A 22,422-nucleotide genomic window follows, 5' to 3' on the forward strand; every position below is an offset into this window, starting at 1 on the left:
GCCTGTTCCAATGCCTGAGCACCCTTTGGAGAAAGAATTGTTCCTCAGCTCCATCTAAACCTCCCTTGGTGCAGCTTGAGGCTGTTTCCTCTTGTTCTGTCAATTATTTGGAGAAGAGACCTACCCCTCCTGGCTCCATCCTCCTGTCAGGCAGCTGTAGAGAGTGATAAGGTCCCCCCCTGAGCCTTCTCTTCTGCAGACTGAACCCCCCAGGTCCATCAGCCCTTTCTTGTGTTCTTTTAATTGGGATGTTCCCTCTAAGGTCTTAGGGAGTCAGAAGCTTTTGGACTGAGATAAAAGCCCCTGAAGACTTCCAGCATCAGACATTGTCATGTCATGGAGCAACAGTCCTGAGACAGAGGAACATTAAACACTGGAGACAGCACTTACCTGTTTCCTATATAAGTCATTATTCTTTTGGAGGGTAAGGATGAATTATTTTTGTTTTGCAAGTCCTTTGGAATTCGTCTGCATGCAACATCTGCTGCATCATACGTAAGAAGTGAAGGCCAAGAGTAATAAAGCATTTCATTAATGTTTAATAACATAGTGATTAGCAGCCCAGCAAATGTCTTATGCCTGTGGGAGATTGGAACTTATTTGATTAACAGATTAATTGCAACCTGTTCCGGTTGTGATTGCAGGTGTAAGTTTCCATGGATGTTGCAGACTCCCTGAGGACTGATGTTGTAGGCAGTCTTACTTTCTTCTTCCTAGCTAAAGAGTTAAAAACTCAAGCACGAGGTCTGCTCTTTCTTTGAAAGGAAAATGATTTTTTGCTACAAGAGTTTCTCAACAGAGATCCTCTGTGCTGCCACTGGAAAAGAATGGCTATTATCTGTGAAGGCATAGGGCTGCCTTTTAGAAAATACTTTGCCTTTCAGTTATTCTCCTTCCTGCACTTTATTTCAGTGTTTTAATGGACTTGAACTATCTTTGCATTTCAGACCTAGCTCTGGTTTTCTAACTTTCACGTTGAGTGCACTGTAATTCCTGCTACATCCAGACTCGCCACTGGCAGAGCACAGAAGATGCTGTAGAACTGAGCTGTTTGTCAGATCACGGTGTTTGAAACAATCACTTGAGAATCATAAAGTGAATTTCAGGTTGTGGTCTAGAACCGGTGTGATGCTGGAAATCATTTTGTGTTCCAAGTTTAGTCTCGAGCTTCCTGAGCTGGCAGGAGTTTAGAGATGGTATTATGTCTGTGAGAGGCTCTCTAACTCCACTTCCATTCAGAGCAGCGGGAACTTAATGAAGGATTTGGCTTCCACTTTTTGATTAACTGCTGATACATGGAGGAAATGAAAGAAGAGTTGGAATTCTTCTGTCCTCCCAAGAGATTGAGGCTTGTCGTATGTTCTTTTAACACAAGTAACCCATTTCTGCCTCCAGTTATAGGAAACTATGTATAATAGCTGTATGAAGCTTAAGTTTTCTGATTAGGGACTGTGTCCTGCATTGACAGGAGCAGGCTGGAAATGATAGATGGCACTTGCCATTGCTGACTGCCTATGGGAAGAGTTAGGAAGTTCAAAGTACGTGGTCCCTTTGTGTGAAGGGATGGAATGAATGCCTGAGTTTACTGGGGGCAGTAATACAATAAAAGGAATTGACAGGGTGGGAACAAGGTGTTTTTATCTCAAGACTTTCAGCCAGCATGTCTGTCAGCTCACTTGTTACTGCATGGTTGGGGTTCAAATCTGTCTCCTTCTTCAGGAGTTAATGATGTCTAGCCCCCATTTGTGGTGGCTGTGTGGCTTCCTGCTCCACTCCTTATTCTAGAGCTGTAGTTTCAAGCACATTTTTCCTCTCGCTGCCCCTGTTTGCTCTTGAATTTCAGTTGACCTGTAATCCTGTAATAAATCATGGGTTTGCAGGCAGGGACTGCGCTGATGGGACCACCTACACTTCCCTGAACCCTGTGCCTTTGGCTTGCCCTGGCTTGGCCCCAGCTCCAGCCCAGCTTGCTCTGCCCAGTGACCTCTTCAGGCAGGCCCTGCTTGCTGCCGCAGCCGTCACTGACACTTTTTGCCCTGATCTGTCCCAGTGCCAGGGCTGAAGGTCGCTGTGCTCGGTAATAAATTTTGGCTGGAATACAGCTGACGCACGCGTTTTGTGCCTGACTCTTTCTGGGTGTTCGCAGGCCAGTGTTTCAGAGACGCTTTGCAGTGCAACCCTGCTGCGTGTCACCATCAGTTGTTGCTTCAGGGTCTTAAACAGTCAGATTTTTACATGAGGGGGAATAGTGGAGAGCTTGGCAGCGTTGTGGAGCTCAGTAGCAAAATGAAGTTGGGTTTGGAACTTTTGCATTGCTTTTAGTTAAGTGGTCAACCAGAGCATGCCACAGCTGCTGTTCACCAGGTTGCAGTTAAATGTATATACAAGTATTCTGTATTTTGGACCCACCTGCTTCTGCACACCCTCCTGGCAAATTATTCTCATGTTGTATCAGCACTCAGTATTTGGGTTTTCCTTTGTATCAGGGTTAAGATTCCTATGAGTGGCAGGCAGGAAGAGGTGCAAGGAAGGGGGGGTGAGTATTTAAATCAGCAATTTTACGTTTGCACTATAAACTGCTGATGGCTATCACAGATTTCTTTATTTTCCCATAGGGAAATGTTAACACTTTATTCATTAGTGTTACCTGTGTCTTTGGGACTTTCTGGATGTTAGAAGCTAAAGTATTCTTACAAATGCAAACCCTGAAAGCTGCTTCTGTGCATGTGCATGTGTTACATATTGTTAGAGGTTGAAGCAGGACATGGTCCTTCTGGGCCTCTGACCTGTGTGTTAGGCCTGCTGGCCTGCAAGTATTTAACAATTGTCAATGGGCCAGCACTAACTGAGCGGTGATTGTTGTGGCATTAGAGCCCTTGCTATGTCATGGCTACAGATACTTAATAAGTAGTATTTGTTTGTTGGTATTGTCCTCTCTTCCTGGATTAAAGGTCCTGATTGTATGAGTTTGAGAGTAACAGGTATGTTAAAAATGGAGATCTCCCCAACTTAGATCTGCTGGTGTTGGAAATAAGCCATGACTGGCAGGGGAGGGACACTGGAGCTTTGTAGTTATCCATGCCTCAAATGCAAACGAGGAAAACTGTGATCCCTGTTGACGTTTGTCTCTGCTTGAAATCACTTGCCTACAAAATGGACTTGTTATAGGTGGCTAGCTATTAACGACTGGCATAGGCAGATTCCCAGCCCAGGCTTTTCTAATTAAGCCCCTTTTGCACTTCTTTTTCCTCCAAGCACTGATTATTTCAGTGGTAGCTTGGTGCAAATGCAGAAGAATGTAGGATTTAGCCTTTATTCTGTAAAACGCTTCAATGATCCTGTATCTGTGAAAGGCAACTAGTTCTGTGAGCCATAGAATAATTTCTGTAATACTTTTGCTAGCAGCAAGGCAGTGTTAAAAGTAGACTTCAGCTGATGGTGTTGGAGATCCACCTTTGGCAGCTTCAGGAAGTTTTAGAGAAGACGTGGTACAGCTTTTATTTTACAGTCTGTCCCACTAAGCTTTAGGATAAACCAGACATATACCAGGAGTGGAGCTTTGGTAAAGATATTAGTGAAAATATGTGGATCATGGTGATATCACTACCCCTGGGTAACCTGTCAGGGGCTGTCTCAGTACCAGAGGCAGCTGATGGTGAACATGATGTCCTCCTCTGTGGTCTGCAGTGTTTTGTCTCTGTACGCTTTACAAAGCTGAGTCCAGGAGGTATGGCTCAAGTGTTGTGCAAGCAGATGTCTCTGCAAGGCGTTGAGCATAGCTGGCTAGGATCACATTGAAAGACCTTCATCAGCATGTGCCCGCTGCCCTGTGCTTGGAGTCCAGCCTTTTCTAGTGGTGGGAGATGGTCAGGATAAAAAGGCTTCCTCCTGCTGTATGAAAGTGCCTTAAATCAATCAGCATCTCAGCCTGAGCCTTCACTCTGGGCAGGCTCAGCAGTGCAGCTGGAGAAGGAGGATGGAGGTGAGTAGTCCTTCAGGCTGTTGAAGTGAAAGGAAGCAGGAGGGGGAGAACTGCAAGCCCTGCTGCTCCATCACTGCTTACAGGCCTCTTGTTGAAACTAGTTTCTTCCTCATCTTTGTTCATGGCTCCCTGCTTGGCTCTTCAGTGTGGGAAAACCTTTACCAAAGAGTAAGAAATGTGGTAGAATGGAGAAGGTTATGGTGGAAGCAGGAGAAAGGATGAACCTGTAAATATGATGTGGAAGAGAAGGATTGTGTATACTGAGAAACTGGGATGTACATTTGCTGCTTCCACCCATCTGTAATGCCAGAGTCCATGTGACAATTACCTTCCCTTTTCTGGTCTTCCAACCTGATAGAAGAACACAAGATACTAAAGCTTCAGCTCTTGAACGTATTAGGCCAAGAAGAATAAAAACTAATTCCAAAAGTGTAAAAAATGAGTACTAAATTTAGTTGCTGGCCTTACTTTATTTAAGCAAGAGGACTAATGCTGAAGTTGCTTGTTGAAATAGATTGGTAGCTTATCATGCCTTTCTATTAAAGCTATCCTCTCTTTAAAGGACCAGAGCTTTGGAGTTCTTACCTGTTTACAAGAACCCGGCTGTGTCCTTGGTGTGGCACAAGGCAAAAACACAAGTTTCTGATTTTTCCCCTTTCATCTCTTTTGAACATAATCCTCAAAGAACCTTGTTGAGACTACACAGGCCTTTCAGAAGAAATTAAAATTGAAGAGAAAGGCAAACCCCAGCTTGCCCTTTAGCTAAGGAAACTTTGAGGAATCCTTTTCTGAACTGGATCCAAGTGATATTTCTGCGCTTCATTGGGTATATATTGATAATGTCATGCTGAGCTGTGCGAAACCTTCATTTGCTCTGGTCCAGTTCAGGAAGTTGCAAGTCCATGAAGCGTCATCTCTGATGATTCAGTCATTTTATCCCCTCTTGTAAAAAGGGCAGGGGAGAAAGAAAGGAGGGGGGAAAGTCAAAGATCCAGGTTAGGGGTGATGAATATGCAAACGGGCATAGCTTTAGAAATCTCTGGGTGGGAAGGGAAGGGAGTGTGTGTGTGTGATGGTGTGTATGTGATGTTATGTGTGTGTGATGGTTATCCTAGTCTGGAATAGCAGATTATGGTAGTGAGACAGAAATGATCTTTCTTTAGTAGTTTTGTATCAGCTGCAGCATTAGCACAGTTATGAGGAACTGGGATTGTAACTTCGGAGAGAAGGCATGAGTCTTCATGGATGAGCTTTATTGGCTATGCTTTGAAGTTAGAAATCAGATTTGGTCTTGGCAGCCTTTAACCAAATCTTTAACCTTGATGAGCACCCAGATTTATTCAATATAATGAACAGATGCAGACGGTCTGAGCTAGGAAAGTCATCATCAGAAGTGATAAACCGTGAGGGTTTAGTCACACTGGGTTTGCTTCCATAGTTAGTGAAGGGCTCATCCACCAGTTGTAAAGCAGTCCTCTGGAACTGTGCGTCAGCAGCCCCTTGCCTCCTGGATAAAGAAGCCTATTTTAGATAAAGAAATCAAACTGCAAGAGAAATTTGCTGAGTAATCTGTTCGTAGTCCTGTTGGTTTGCAACTCCTCAAAGAAACACGTGCTGCAGGAGCTCTGCGGTTTGGTGTCAACAGGAGTCTGCTGGGTCCTCTTTTGCAGTGAAGCTGGTGCTGAAGGATATTACTTCTTCAGGGCCAGTACTCTCATTCAGTAAGAAAACTAAACCCTTTGCTCAATGTGAATAGGTGGGAGAACAGGAGAGTAACTTTCCCTTTGAGTCTTTGACTTTACAGCCATATCTCTTGGAAAAGTGATGAGGATATGCAGTAGCTTTATGTCTTTACCCACCCTATATTTTGATCATGCAGTGTCAGCCTTTCTCATCAGCATGTTTTGGAATTGTTTTAGTTTGCATTATATTTAGACATGCATTTTCTCTCTTGTACTCAGAGTAGGACATCTGTCCCTGTTTGCTTCACTAAAGGTTCCCTGCTTATAATCTGGCATTTCCTGCCCTTGGCAATTAGTATCTCACAGTATAATATAAAAAGGCTGTTATTTAAGATGTATACAGGGGAATACATGGTAAAGTGACACTACTTTATATATTCATCTGAGGGAAAGATGAATTCTTCAAAGCATCAGTCTGTTCCGTCGCCACAATAAATTCAAGTATTTGCAACTGTTCGAGTATTTCCAGTTTAAGCTTCATCAGGGAGCTGTGATTAGAAGTCAGCTTGGTTTTAAGATGGCTGAGGTGACTAATTGACTAAGATGACAGTTTAAATGTGTTTCCTTCTGTCTAGTCACTGAATGCGAGATGTAGGTTACTGTGTAACTGGTTTATGAGTTATTCCTGATATTAGCACCTCTTGAAGCTGTGTTTGTGCAGCTGCAGCAGATGGTCAGGATGAGAGCCGAAGGAGATGGATCAGAGTGGAAGGCATCAAAGTGGGCACAGACTGTGCTTGTGCTGGGATGAGATACCAGAGTATAAATATAACTTCAGCCTAGAGTTAGAATAACTTCTGCTGAGTGTATCCAATCAGCATATACATACTATCTAGAGAACATGAAGTGATAACCTGACTTAGATTATATATGGGTATTTTAAGGAGCTAGTAGAGATAATGCCAAAATAATATTTGCAGATTAATGCTTAATGTATTCATGTTTTGTCCAGTAATTCCATGAGAGAAAAGGTATTTCCATCTCACAGCTAGTGAGAGAAAGGGAATTGGAAATTTCTTGCCTATTTTGTGCTATAAATTGCTAGTGGAATTTGAGGTGCTGGAACATGCAGGGAAAGGTTCAGTCTTATAGTAACAGTGTTAAATGATGTAGTAAAAGCCAACTGGAGAAATTAATCTCTTGTCATAATTGGTGTTTCATTGATTGGCAGGATCTAGAGCTATCCTTACGTTGGCTTGTTAGTTGCCCCAGGTTTAAGGTCCAGGGAGACACCAGCAGTGATGTGTGGTTCAGGCACGACAAGATGACAAGGTCTTTCTGTTGGTCTGAAACCTGAACTGTGCCATGTGTCACAGGCATCCTAGCCATGACTCTGAAAATGTGCTTCTTTCTGGTAGTATTTAATAAAGAATGAATAAGTGGAGAATATTTGAGCTCCTGTTCCTGCCAGGAGAATCCTTTGTGAGATGTGAGGTATGTTGACAGGATTATGTCATGAAGCCTCTTCCTCTCACAAATTCACTCCATAGGATTTCAGGAGATACGTATAAGTCTCAGAAGTTTCCCCCCTGCTTTCTCTTATTGCTTTGTCCTTGGCATAGAATAGGCCTGTCTTGATGTGTACCTAACAGATTTAGGCTTTAATCTTTTCAGAAGCTGGGAGGCTCAGGGAAGGGTTTGCTTTCTCCTTACTAGTAGCTGGATAATTGCTAACTGATATCTGTGTGAGATGTCACTCATGTTTGTAAAGAGCTGGCTAATATACTGAAGTATGTTTTTGGTCAGTGGGTAGTAGGGATGATAGGATTAATGATACTGCATCCTATCTAACACCTCTCTTTTTTTGTTTGTTTAAGGCTACATGGCTTAGAGGAATTAAAAGCAGCATTTGTAGCCATATCCACATTAGAAGCTCTTGAGTCATTCTTGTGGAGTTCCTTAAGCTTCGATCATAGATAGGCACAGTATGTGACCCTCTGATACCTAGAATATGAAATCCTTATTTCGACAACAGCACTGTCTAAAGTAGGCATTAGCTTTGTGCATTTAAGTATGAAGATGTGTGGTGAAGAATTTTTTTCCCAGGTATTCCTGAAGTTGGCCAGAGTTCATGATGCTAGTAGGACCAGTGTGTTAGTCTAGGTAGTTAGGATGCACATTTACCAACGCTGTGATCCAAGTAACAATTGGAATACCTTCTAGTTTTGAAGCTGCAGATCATATAGTAATTGAGGAAGGAAACACTGTGATGTCTAAATGTGACCACAGGAGAAAGGAGTATTGTAGCAGCAGCTGTGGAACGAAGTATAACAAACAGAACTGTGCTGAGTTTACTTGCTTGTTTTCATTCATACCTGCAGTTCAACATTTCACTCAGTTTTATGTGCTGGGCTGTAGGATCCCTCATTTGTTCAGGGCTCTGTTATAATGGATATTGCAGTAAAGTCCCCAGTTTATCATGCATATAATGGACTGATTCTATTTTAATAGCTTTTTAAGGCTGATATAAAATGAGAACCTTTTTATTCTGCCTGCCTGAACCTGGTTAAACCTTGGTTGAACAAAAGCAGAAACTTAGTTGCCTGCTTAATTGTTACAGTATTTAAAGGGGACAGGCTTCCAACCATTCTGGCTGACATATTTTACAGCTTCAGTTGTTCTTTGGTTTGTCAGCTCCTGTAGCTGTATATTAAGGTGTGTTCATTGCAGTACTCTGTGAGCAAAGACTTTAATTGTTTGCTTTTCTCTTGTTTCAGAACAGAGAGCTCCAGATTATGAGAAAGTTGGATCATTGTAACATTGTCCGATTGCGTTATTTCTTCTACTCCAGTGGAGAGAAGGTAAGAATGGAAAACAAGGCAGTGCCTCTTGGTGTAACCACCTGGTTATAACTGAACTGTTTGTATTTCTAGAGACAGCAATGTGAAGATAGTAAACATGGTAGCATGGAGAAAATGCCATAGTGATCCCCAGCAGATCATGTTGGAACACATCTTTTTCAATATGGAAGTGTGTGGTCCATGAGGAGTAGTGTCATTAGTACAAGACAACAACAGTGCAACAGATCTGCATACACACGATCTCCTTTTTAACTTACTGGAGCACAGCCATGCTTCATTCACACATTCTAGAGCTGCCTTTTCACACGTGCATATGTGTTTTCTAGGATGGGCTAGATGGCCTTGTGAACTGCCTTGGTATTTTTATATATGGTTATAAACATTTATATAAATTCTATAATTTCTATAAGTTTTTTGATTTCTCATTTTTTAAAAGCAGATTACATGCTTCATTCTCTTTAGATGCTGGTAAACATGTGCACAATGCTGTATACAAGAGCTAGTAGCTGCTAAAAGGCCATTAACTGCTGTTACCCCAACAGAATGGGAGCAGCAACCCATCCACTTCATGGTCTTTGGAGGTAGACAAGTTGTTGGTGGCAGGTTGCTGCAGTCTTGTGCAGTGCACAAAAGGGGTGATTGGAAGAGCTCTTTTGTTACCTCTCAGAGAGGTGCGTGGGGAGACCTGGCCTTGCACTTCACCTCCTTTGCCTGTGCCTATGGAAAACTTGCAAAACCACGTAGCAGGCATCAAGGAGAAACGAGATTTAATGTTTTTATGCTTTCTTTGTTTGAGTCAGCCCTTGCCTGGTAATAGCAAGAGTTCACAGTGTGATATGGCTCTTGCAGGTTTTTTTGGTAGTTAAGTGTCTTTTTTTGAGCTATATTGTGCTCATTTAGCACGTAACCACACATTCCTCAAGCAGCATGAGTACAAGAAGTGAAATAGAGTCAAGGAGGGTTTGGGTTCAGCTTGTAACTTGACTAGGGTGAAGTAGAATTTAATGAAACAAACAGAAGGCAAGTGCCTTATCTAATGGCTTTCAGAAACCTCCTGCAGACAGTGAAAGTGTTAAAACTTCTCAGGACACTGAATCGGGATCCTTTGTGTAACAGTAACTTGAGTAAAACTCTTTTGGGAATCTTTAACTTGGTGTTGAGCTTGAGACTGGATTTTCTATTTTGCTGTTTCAGCTCCACGTGGCTGATTCTTGGCAACACTGAGTTTTGATTTTAAAACTGCAACCTCTAATCCATGAGCAGCAAATGTTAATGCTCGAGTGGAAAGTTTTCTTTCACATTACTTTCACCTTTCATCATGCCTCTGCTCTGTGCCTTTGAGATTTCCACTGCGGCCCTCTTGCAAAACAGGACAAACGTGAAGCAGTCCCTAGAGCAAAGGTGCACACATCAGCACTGTAATACTGGAGTTCCGGCTGCAAGGTCTCTTTGCAGTCCGATACAGAATGATAAATAATAGGCTTGCAAGAGTTTCCATGAGGCTTCATAATGAAACTGACTCTTAGGGCAGTGGATGAAAAGGAAGAAAAGTGTAAGGTAACCAGGAAGGACATGTAGGAAGCAATTGTGTTAGACATGGTGTCTCTAAAACATGTAGGATTTAGATGCTGGGTACTCAGAGCTTTATATAAGCTGATTTTTGAAGCTAAGTCCAATGGGAAGAGTAGTGTAAAAATCCAAATAACTATGTGGGAGCATAGCGATGAGTGGGGCTTGCAATTGTTGCCTCTTTTCATGGAGAACTTAACAGTCCACTGCCATTTAGTCTCTGTTTCATGCTAAATAACTCAAGTCTAGCAGTAATGAGAGGTACCTGTTATACTGCTGATGCCTTTAATGAAATAATTCACCGATGAACTTAATTTTGATACCAATGTAAATGCAGCATTCTCTTGCATAAAGTTTGTTGTGCTGCTGTGATGACTCCACTTGTTTGTTCCAGCTGGAGTGTTCCTTGGACTTCCCCCTTATTCCCTGTTACTTGATACTGGTGTCTCTAAGCCTAGAGGCATTTCTTTCTTTGGCTCTTTCTTAGCTAATACCCCAGAAGCTTAAATCTGTCTTGTTTTTGGAGGTATGTCAAGGATTTCTCCAAATCCAGTCAGAATGGCACTCTTTGAATACTATGTGCCTAACAGGCACTACTAGGCATTTTTTAGACAACCTTAAAATTAGCTTTATTCTAGCAAAACAGTGGGTTTAGTTCATGATTAGAAAACTTGACACAACAGAAAATAGCATCAGATAGAAAAAGAATTCAAAATAACTCTTGTTAGTAAGACTATTCCTTAGCTGTATCAGTTGTAGCTAGTTTATAGAGATTTGGAGCTCTCTGATAGCTTTTCCTTGGGGCTATCTGTGGAACTGGTTGAAGTGTTTGTACTCCTCCTTTTCTTTTTCCTTGCAGTGAACTCTCCTTTTTATGTCTCCTGCTCACTTAAACTTCCTTCTTGCTTTTACCAAAAACAATCCAGCCTCAGCATGGAAGTCTTGTATCAAACATGGCTTTGACTGATTCGTTCTCCTTTGTTTTCTGTGACTGGGTGGCTCCCTCTTCTGTGAGCATCTTTGAATTTGCATTGCCTTTATATAGGTATGCCCTATATGAGGTGGGGGTGTGCATGTCTGTGTATATATGCACGTACATGCACACAGATACGCCTTTATACATGTGTGTATATATAAAAACATTATTCTGAGTACTGACTACATATCAGTCATGTTTGACTAATGATTTCTACTTTAAGAGAGCTCAAAGAGAGCATGTAATGTATATTAATACGACAGTTGGCAGGCATGGCATTTGGGTTGCTTCTATAAACTAGTTGCTCCCTGTTTCTTTCCTTGTTCTAAGCTTACAGACATTTGTCAGACCTACCTGTTGGATAACCCAGTTCTTTCAGAAGACTTTTCCTTAATGAGCTTTTTTCTGAGGCTGTATGAGATATCTGATGGCAGGGCAGTGACTTCTGTAGCTGTAACATGCTTCTCAGTAGTCCAGAACATGTAACTATAACTGGTGGACTGAACCAGAGCATAAAGAAGGACAACCAAATAATGGACTGAGTTGCATATGGAAGATTCTGTTAGTGGGAATAGACACAAGTCTTTTCCATGCTGTATTTCAGTGATTTGTGGTTTTCCTGTTAATCCTTAGAGAAAGCAATCAATATTATAGGGCTAGCCAACTCTGCTGCGTTTTGTAGTTTTGGTATTGTCTTGAGTAAGATGCCTGGTTTGCCTGTCAGCTTGCCACTGGAAGGGATATCAGGCCGTATTAAGAAGGCATGCATCTGTGGCTTGATTTTTGCTACCTTTCCTTTATTTCAGGGCCTGCCTTGCGTTTAGCATGGTGTATCAGTGTAAATGTTGAGCTACTGCAGCAGGGGCAGATGGTCTTGCTGCCTGTCTTGTTTTAGCCTCATTCTGCTGAGGACCTTTTTCAGTCATGCTCCAAGGGAGGGTAGATATGGACATACCCAATAACTTCTCTAGCTCATTTGTTGAAAGTATTCCCTGATGTTTTATAGCATGACCTTAGTTCTTAAATCAGTGGCTGCTGAGTAAAATTATTCAGCTGTGTAAAACCTGAAATGAGAACCTATTCCCCATTTTTCTTCCACCTCTATTTCTGGTTTAGCTCTTTCTTTGTGATATTTCATAGCTGTCAGGTTTTCTTTTGTGGGTGCTTTTGAGTGTTTAATAGTCTGATCAATTCATATCCATGCCCAAAAGAGGCAAAGAAGCACCAGGGAGATTTGTTCCTACATCAAATCATAAGAAAGTAAAGTAAATGTAGTTTTTATGAAGTAATTGCATCTCTGATTATGTAACTCTCCCTTCCCCTCCCCCTTTAAGGTAGCTTGAGATTCAGAGGGCTCAAAGCAAGCATATATGGAAACACAGAGAGATCACAGATAGGCAGTACGCTGACTCTTTTGGAGGCTGAGCTAGCCCTTCTGCATGCTCTAATTGATTTCTAGTCTTATTTAGCCTTAGCTGTAAGGGCATGCAGCCAAAAGTCCATGCAGACTCAGGATGGAAATTTACTCCAATAGACTTAGACTGAGGTTTAAAATAAACGTGCAGGAGATACATGTGGAGCTGCATGTACAAGCTGCTGTGGAAGCATTTTGACAGTAGTGTATGAAACTGCAACAAAGGCATTTGGAAGAATCATAGAATGGGTAGGATTGGAAAGAGAGCAGCTACTTGATTTGCAAGTTTGGGCTTTGCTTAAATAGTTGGTGTTTCTCCAGGTTCGTATTCCTGTTGGGAAGAGATGGATCACAACCATTTCTTGCGGGAGTGCTCAGATGAGTCCTCTCACAAGGGCCATCTATTGTGCACCCTGTTATTTGTATTTGTAGTTGAATGGTTTGGTTTCGTCATTGAAAGAAATGAAGAAACAGCACAAGAAGTTCGATCAGCAGAGCCATGAGCCCAGTCTTGAATTGCCAGAGCCTGTGTGAATGATTTGCACCAGTCTAGTGACGTGCTGAAGGGCTAGCACTAGACATGAATTTAGTCACTATGCTCTGTTCAGTCCTTGGCAGAACTGCTGCGCTGTCGACAAAGGAGCAATTAATGCCAGTTATGAGGAGTCTGTGATGTTGGTATCTCTGTAGTCCTTGCCTGAGGCCTGCCAAGCTCATTTCAGGAAGGGCAGTAGTCATTAGATAATGATTATCAGTTACTGCTGTTAGGGCTTGCAACATGCTGGGAATTTTCTTAGTTGTAGTTATGAGCAGTCTCTGGTTTTTGAGTAGGTTGTGTTAATAGAAATAGCAGTTTTGTCTGCTTGTGGTAGGGCTAAGCAGCAGTAGCTACATTCTCAGTGTGATAGATGTGTGCAGTGGAAATGGGAAGCTCCATGGTTTTGCTCTATTCCAGTACATCTGGTTAGTCACTCTTATGTCATTCCACTAGCAGCTCTAGCCACTGCTCTCATCTTCCTGTGTTGGGTGGCCATCACGAAAGTAGCTCATATTGCTCGTCCTGAGGCAAGCATACAGTTTGAACCACTATTGTGCATTATCTTGCCTGGTTTGCTGTCGTGGCTGTGTCATGATTCAGAAATTTCCACTGAGTCTGGAAAGTAAGAAAATAGTGGATCTCCAAAGGCTCTGCTTTTTGTTTTAATGGTAAGGTACTCAGGATAGCCCCATGATCCCAACTTTACCTGGTAATTTCCATCTTCCAACAGAGTTATTGCTAGTTATATTATTTTATGAAGGGCATAAAACAAACAAGAATCAGCAAGGATTCATAAACTCTTTACTATTTTCTCTCTTCAGAGAAGGAAAAACTATGTCAGGAAATGTCTTTCTTGATGAAAGGGAAAGGCTTAATGCACACAACCTAAGAACCAAGTCTTTTCATTGATCAAAGGCAGACAATGCAAACCAATTGTCTTGGAACAAGTCCTGGGAAGGTTCTTAAATGTGAATTATACTGGGAGGCTTGACTTCTGTCCTTACGCTATCATCATAGCTGACCCAGCTGGCAGTTTCTACCTACATCAGACTGCGTTATGTTGAAAAGCAGCCAGCATTAAGAGAGCAATTTTAAGCTTTGACAAGTAGGTATAGGAACAGAGTTCTATCTTGGGACAGTTCTTAAACTCAGTCATGAAGAGTCAGGGAATAGGAAAGGAGATATTCTGCCCAACTTTTGTAGTACTCATAGAAAGTAATAGACACTGAAGTAGAGTCTTCAACTACTTTTACCCCCCTGGAGTTATCTGCTTTATTTCTAAGCTTACGGTTCCTTTACTTTGATGGCAGCCACATCTGTGTTATGAAATAGATGTGGTTATAAACTGCGAGTAAACACAGGCAGTGTGGTCACTGGATGTCACCATTCCTGTGTACAAATAAAGTCAGCTACACAATGGTTTGCATGTTCAGATTTTTCCGGTGTATCATGGCTACTCAGTAGTTAGAGTAGGAAGGCTGCAAATTCTCACTTTATCTTTGAAAGCAAGTCCAAAGCATTAGTACCTTTAATGTACTGTGTCAGCCTTCAGGAGAAGAGAAGGAGATGGGTGTTTCACGGCACTTGGTAAGTGTGTGTGAAATACATGCTGCTTGTAGCTTTAGGAAAAAGTAGAATAATGGGTTTTTTTTATTCTTAAGACCAAAACTCTATGACTTTGAACCTTGTTCATTGTCTAAATCTAGGTGGTTAAGCCAGGGTGAAGGGCATATCTTACTTCACGCTGACACTCGGGTGTTTAAGTAATGCACTCTGAAAGAAGGCGTAATCCAAGTGAAATACTGCAATCTGTTTTCTTGCTTTCTGACTCCCAAGTTAAACCCTTGAGTGCTTCTTGACAGAACCCTTGTGTAGCTGCCATCCTGTAACAGCTCCGTGTGTAGCACCTACCTCTGAAAAACATTGGTGGGTGGTGTCATAGGATAAAGAAAACAGGGTCCCCTTGAGTAAACTGACTGGCTTATTTACCTCATATAGCCCCAATACTGATGCCTTGAGATAATTTCAGTGAGAAGTGCACTCTGGAGGCATGTTCCTTAATTTTAGGTTTATTGCTTATCTCTGTGCTTTCAGCATGAGTAGGCAAGTAAAGTGAGTTTCATCAGAGTGCAGTTCCACGTTTCTTTCTCCAAGGCCAGGTTGGACAGGGCTCGGAGCAACCTGCTCTAGTGGAAGGTGACCCTGCCTGTGGCAGGGAGGTTAGAACGGGATGAGCTTTAAGGTCCTTTCCAACTCAAACCAGTCAGGGATTCTATGAAATGCAAAGGTAAAGAAACCTCTGTGTTGTTCATCTCCTCTCAGTTGTGCTAGCACAGCAGAGCACATGGACTCCATCTGAAAACTAACTCAAATTGTGACCTGGGGTTAAACAAAAGTAAAAGCATAAAAGTGAGAAATCACCTGCAAACCACATCAGACTCACAACCATGCTGTTACTGATCTGCCAGGAGATGAAAACTGCATGAGCATGCTCATCACTTTGTCCAAATGCTGACTGGTAAATTCAGTCACCCTGGAAGAAAGAGTGCCCAGGATAGCTTCTTAACCTTTTCATCCTATTACTTGATGCTCAGAGAAATTTTCCTTAGATTCAAGGTAGGAAATCAAGAGAACTTCTAATATTTTACTAGATGCTGACTTAGACTTTGGAACTGTTGGAACAAGTCCAGAGGAGGCCATGAGGATGATCAGGGGACTGGAGCACCTCCCATATGAAGACAGGCTGAGAAAGTTGGGGCTGTTCAGCCTGGAGAAGAGAAGGCTGCGTGGAGACCTCATAGCAGCTTCCAGTATCTGAAGGGGACCTACAGGGATGCTGGAGAGGGAATCTTCATTAGGGACTGTAGTGATAGGACAAGGGGTAACGGGTTGAAACTTACACAGGAGGAGTTTAGATTGGATATAAGGAAGAAATTCTTTACTGTGCGGGTGCTGAGGCACTGGAATGGGTTGCCCAGGGAAGTTGTGAATGCTCCATCCCTGGCAGTGTTCAAGGCCAGGTTGGACAGAGCCTTGGGTGCCATGGTTTAGTGTGAGATGTCCCTGTCTATGGCAGGGGGTTGGAACTGTATGATCTTAAGGTCCTCTTCAACCCTGACTGTTGTATGATTCTATGATTCTGTGATTCTGCCTTGGGGTTTTATAGGGTTTTGTTGTTTTGGTTTTTCCTTTTGCCCTCAGTCTAGTGTTTGCATATATGAACTCCCCAAGTTCTATTACTGTGTTGGTGGTACTTAGACTGTGCCTGACTAATGTTGATTGGAATTTTACGCATACAAGTTATAAATGTGTGTGAGATCTATGAGTAAAAGCAATGAAAGCTTGTAGAACTGACTCAGAACTAGTTTGGGGTTTGTTGAGGCAGGAAGGGGATCATAGAGAAGAAGTATTTGCACTTTGCATGCAAGGAACAATTCAGAAGAATGAATCTTTGAAGTCAATGGCTGTTGCTGTATATTGGCCCCAGTTAAGCTCAAATGGATGGTGCTTAAAACAGATTATTTGTGGGGATTGAAGGAGAGAAGAGTTTTGGAAGTGAAATTAGGGACCTCTGTGCAGCCTTTCCTGTGCTGGTAGGGTAATGTCAGTTTTTCTCAGTCTTCAGCCATGTAATGTGTGATGGTCATGTGCCAGGGTACTTTACTTGCAGCCTGGTTTATCTCCATTTGCTGATACAAAGAAAAATAAAGAAGTTGCTAGAATGTTTTAGTTCTTATGTCTTAGACTTTTTCATGCTTCCTATTATGTTAGAGTCTTTATTAGTATTTACTTACATGAAGTGTTTCCAACCAAAGTGAAGTGGTGCCTGAATTATTGGTTCTTGAGAGGCACAGAGCAGTTCAGTGGCAAGGGGGTGGTTATTTTGTTATGGCTTGTTTTGGAGCAGTGTTTATCAGCTGAGGATTTACCTGCCAAGTGACAAAAAGCAGCTTCTAACATTTGAGATGGCTGCAGGTACAGGAGCCACATTGCTACAGTAGAAATCCTACTGAAATACACTGATCCTGTATTCTGGGATTGGACCCTGCGCTCTCCCTATTTTAAAAGGTACATGGTTGTAACCTGGGTGAGCACGATCCAAGAGTGCAGCACAGGCTCGGGGCTGCACAAGGTGGGGAGCAGCTCTGTGGGAAGAGACTTGGGGTGCTGGTGGAGGACTCAGTAGGAGTGAACAGCATGCTGCTGTGGCGAAGAAAGCATGCTGGGGTACACCAACAAGGGAATCACCAGCAGAGGTAAAGAAGACATTATCCCACTCAACCGAGCACTTGTCGGGCCACCCTTGGAATATTGTGTTCAGTTTTGGCCCTCACTGTACAAAACAGATGTGGACAGGCTGGAGGGGGTCTAGAGAAGGGCCACAAAGATCCTCCAAGGAATGGGAAGCCTGCCACATGAGGAAGGACTGAGAGAGCTGGGCTTGTTCAGCCCAGAGAAAAGGCTCATTGGAGACCTTATCACCATATTCCGGTATTGAAAGAATGGCTACAAAAGAGATGAGGATTCCCTTTTTACAAGGAGTCACATGGAAAGACCAGGGGTAATGTGTACAAGATGCTCCTGGGGAGGTCCTGGTTGGATACTAGAGGAAAAGTTTTCCCAATGAGAACAATCAGCCATTGGAATAATATTCTCAGGGAAGTGGTGAACTGCCCAATATAGGACAGCCTTAAGATTTGGCTGGACAGCATGTTGGTATATACAGTCTAGGTCATGCTTTGCCAGATGATCCTTGAGGTCCCTTCTGACCTCCTGTTCCATGATTTTATGGTAACCTTAGCAGCAAGCACAGGAGAACATGGATGCATGTAAACATTTGACCTGCCAAGGAAAGCTTGCTCTTTGGGATCTGTTCAATCCCAGACTCTTAAAGGAGAAACAGGTTACTTAATGACATCTTGTGTTTGCTTTCTGTCATTTACATGATGCAGTCTTCTCTGGAGACTTTTCAGGGGTGTTCCAGAGGTGCTTCTGATGCTGAGGTTACCTTGATGTGTTCCCAGCCCAGCAGTTTTGAAATAGCAGTGCTGGAGCAAGTTGTGCAGAATACATGGTGAGGTTTCCTGTAAGGGAAAGATCAGCCTTGATCCTCAAGCAGTTGCCCTCATTTGGCAAGCTCTTGGAGCTAACCCTGTTTCCTACTGCTGTACATCTGGGTCACTGGAAAAATATGTGTTTAGGAGGAATGCATGAGGCAGGCAAACCAGCTTACATCATCCTCAGAGCTTGTCAGGCCACGACTGCTTCCTAGCTTGTCCTGAATCTTGTTCAGGGGAATCCAGGTAACTCAGATGTTATTTTCATCCAGTTCATGCTCACAGAGAAGAATGAGGGCTCTTGAAAATTGTATTCTAAGTGTTTATCAGATTTGCACCAGGAGGAGGTAGGTCAGAGCACTTGAATCATCTTTAATTCATGAAAGCAGGCATTTAGAGCACTCCTGAAGTGTCAGTTACTTGTGGTAGGAGTGGAATATGCAGCTACTTGTATAGCCTACACCATAAGCCCTGCCTTTATAGTTGCGTGCTAAAGTTCTGGGTACATCAAATGATACATCAAAGCTTGTGTTTGTTGACTGGGGGAAAGGTAATTGTGTGCCTTCATGTTCTAGATGATAATGTGTGATACACATTTACAGCAATACCATGCAAAACCCATGTGCTTTTTTCAAGTACTGTGGGTAGCATCAAAACTCACAGGCATTGGTGAGTGAGTGCAAAACCTCCATCTCTGCTCTTTTGGTGCCTTGAGGTTTTTTGTGCTTGTTTTACGTCATGCATTGAATTAGTCCCATTTCCAACAGAACATAAAAATGGAGGAGAGAGAAGCAAATCAAAGGTGGTATGGACTAACAGAGTTCTGTAATTCTCAAAACTCACTGTTGTAAAGTAATGTAGGGAGGTTTTAAGGATCAGATGTATGACTGTTTTACATGTCTCCCTTTGCTTGTACTGTGAAAGGAAAATGAACCCACTATAGTTCCATTTCTGCTCATTTTTCTCTCTAATCTTTAATGTAAATCTTTTTTATATGTGGAACATGAACCTTTGAATGAAATAAATTGACCTCAGCAACAGTGCTCTGTTGTTGTTGCCAGTAAGACTTTCCCATCCTCTGAGAGGCAAGCTTTCAACATGTGCATCAGGTTGTACCTACACTGGATCAAACAGAATTCATATTCATGAGACTGTCTTCTCTCTTGGTGTACAGGTTGCCTTAGCAGGCAGAAGTTAACTTTGATTTTTCAGGACATTGGTTTTCTGTGTTTTATAATTAATACCTTGAAAGCTCTGACCTAAGAAGAGGAGGTGGTAGATTTTTATTGGCTAGAAGAGCCAGGGAAAGAAGGAACTTCTCTTGCTGCAGGAGGGATAGTGAAAGAGAGCTACATACTTGTATTTTAGCATACATTTGCACATCTACAGAGTTCCAGAGCCATCCGATATTCTCTCTGCACTGCTGATAGTTGTCCTTCCTCAGCCATTTCAAAAGGTTTGCTCTTCAGCCTTGTCCCCAGATTCCTTCATGTTACCTAGCTCCTAGAACGGCACTGGAAGAGGCAGCAGCATAGGCAGGGTTTTGGAGGCTGCTGTTCCTTGCCTGTGTTGCAGAAGTACCATAAGAACAGATGTAAGTTAGTGGGCCATTGTCATTTGTTTAGTACTGGTGCTATTACCAGAGTCATTTAAGCAATGATGTTAAAAAAGAGCATCTTTCTGTAGGAAAGAGTGATGTAGGCAGGGCCTTGCAAGGGGATTTGGCCTATTAGGAAGTATTGATAAGAGCTATTAAAATGTCCTGAAAATACAAATAATGCTGAACAGAGATCTTGAATTCTGAGTCTTTAACAACACACAAAACCAGCAGTTCTTTGCATATTGTCTATTCAAGGCATGTATTTTTTTGTGTGTTACCATGTCTTTGCTCACTGCAGACTGCTGCTCTCTATTGAGGCAGCACAGAGATGGGTAAGGAAAACAAGAGCACTATGAGAGTAACACACCACACTCCACGCTTGAAGTGACCTTTTAAAGTCACAGTAATGTTGTTAAATTGCTATAGCTAACTGAGGTTTGGTATTAAGATACCAGCCAGTGGATCTGCTAGCAAGGGGCTCCCCTTGAAGACCTGGGAGTTCTGTACTGTTTCCATCCATGTAAAGTGTCTATGTTTTGTCTTCCTCTGCAGAAAGATGTAGCTGTTAATACAGCAAGTGCAGGAGAGGTTACTTCTGATTAATTCACCTAGCTTTCAAAAGTAAGATTTCAGGTTGATGCAGTTAAATTATACCCACCCCTCAACATAAGTGTATTCACTTGATGAGATTTGTACAGAAGACTGCATTAAAATACCAGAAGTATTTTTAAGACCTGTTTTACAGCTGAGAGTTCCCAGTTCCACAGTTAAGCAATGTGATTATGGTACTTTGTCATTTAACTCCTGTTTGTTCTTTCTTCCCTTTGCTGATGTATTCTGTAACAAAGTACCTTATAATAAAGCTACTTTTGTTGTTTCTCTGTGTTAAGTTCAGGTAGACCTCTAACTTGATCCTTGGTATCAAAATTGATACTCAAGTCTTTGGCTTGTTCTGTTTTGCCATGACTAAGTTTGTATGTTTAAGTTGGAGATAACTGGGACATCAAAATATGCATGAACAGAATAGGTAAAAATGGTAACACTGGCGTATGCTCTACAAATGGTTAATAGTATTTTTAATCTCTTAATAGTTAGGAATTCAATAAGATCAAAGTAACAGTTCTAAAAGATGCAGGGGTTTTAAGCTTCATGTGTGTGTGTGCGTAGTTGTTGAGGACTGAGTTTGGTGTCTTTAAATTTGGACTTGTTGGATTCTGCTGGGTAAGGGACTGCCGAGTTAACGAATTGCTTTAAATAATGATGCAGATGTCACCTTGAAATATCTCCTAATGAAAATATTGACTGGGCAGAATAAGTACATCCTTGTCCCCGTTTACAATCAGAAAATGCCTCATGCTGGAGACCATGTTCATTAATGTGAGCTTAAACGTACGTTTGGCTTAAGTATTAGTGCACAAGTGCAAAGCCTGGAGGAAAAACAGTTTGGTGGCAGTTCATGCTCCCACTAAAGACGTGTACTTCAAATGTCCACAGTTTTCTCATCCCTGTTGGTTTCTCTGAGTGCTTTAATTGTACTTCATGCTTTGAATCTATTGCTGATTCCCTTTTTTTTTCCTTCTCTGTTTTCTTTCAGAAAGATGAGGTGTACCTCAACCTGGTGCTGGACTATGTTCCTGAAACAGTATACAGAGTTGCCAGACATTATAGTCGGGCCAAACAGACACTCCCTATGATTTATGTCAAGGTAGGTAACTGGTAGATGTCGTTAGGTGAAGAAGAAAATCATGGGAATAAACTCTCTGGATACCTCTTTCTCACGTTTTTAGGAGCATATACAGCATGAGGCAAGGAAAAAAGATACTAGACTGATTGCTATGACAAAGGAAGGATAGGAGAGGCTTAAAGCACTCTTGAAGTCTTGGAATGGGTGGTGGAGACAATGTGAGACGAGTTCTGGGCTTTTAAAGTACCTTGGAGACTGATGCCACCCAGATGAGCAGCTTCAGTTTCCTGAGGAGATAAAGACACAGTGGTACAAAGGTCAGGATCTGGAAGAGGATGTCAGAAAGGATAATGTCCTTTTATCTGTTGTATTCCCCTTTTCCTGGCCTGTGAGTAAGAGTTTGTGTCCTTCTGTTGAGGGCATTAAAGTCATAGTTTTGTCCCCACTTGGAGCTTGTATGCACAGTGTAGCCTCAAAACCTCACTTAAGTTGTCTGTGTCTTTTGTTGTCTTTTAGGAGATAGTTAATGAATAATATTTCCTTTTTCTCTGTAAAATTGGGACCTATTTGGGTCTTGTAGTTCCATTTCATACAGTGTGGTGACCGCAATCAACATACTAATGAATGATCACATTTTCACATGGCATTAACTTGCTAACATGGCACCAAAGTAAGACTAAATGGAAATAAGCCACAAATATTCCTGATTTGTATTGATTCCTCCAGAATCCTCTTTAAAAGCCTAATTCTTAACATGATAGTGGGGTTGAGAAAAGAACATGAATTTGATTGCAAGAAGATGAAAGTTATAGAGGTGAAAGCTACAAATAGTAATTATTCCAGTAATGAAGTGTTGTGCCACAGCTGTATACGCATTCATTGTGGATGACATGTCTCTGCAGTAGCCACCACTGGAGCCTGCTTTTAGGAAAGCACAGAATATCATCCACTTTCTACTGCAAGGTCACACTGTTTGGTCTGTTGGTAAAGAGCTTCAGGTTTATGTGTACCCCAAAATCTGTTAGCTTTTGATAAATGGTTCATATAACTTTCATCAGC

General features: G+C 42.0%; 1 protein-coding gene across 2 annotated transcripts in view; it reads left to right on the forward strand.

Moving 5' to 3' along the window:
- GSK3B (glycogen synthase kinase 3 beta) overlaps positions 1–22,422 on the forward strand; it is a 141,911-nt gene that overhangs the window by 69,680 nt on the left and 49,809 nt on the right. For both annotated transcript variants that reach the window (XM_005143029.3, XM_005143028.4), the window contains exons 3-4: positions 8,442–8,525; positions 21,274–21,384. In XM_005143029.3, the coding sequence (XP_005143086.1) occupies positions 8,442–8,525; positions 21,274–21,384 (195 nt within the window). The remainder of the gene's footprint in view (positions 1–8,441; positions 8,526–21,273; positions 21,385–22,422) is intronic.

The sequence above is a fragment of the Melopsittacus undulatus genome, chromosome 2, assembly GCF_012275295.1.
Source record: "Melopsittacus undulatus isolate bMelUnd1 chromosome 2, bMelUnd1.mat.Z, whole genome shotgun sequence".
Lineage (NCBI taxonomy): Eukaryota > Metazoa > Chordata > Aves > Psittaciformes > Psittaculidae > Melopsittacus > Melopsittacus undulatus.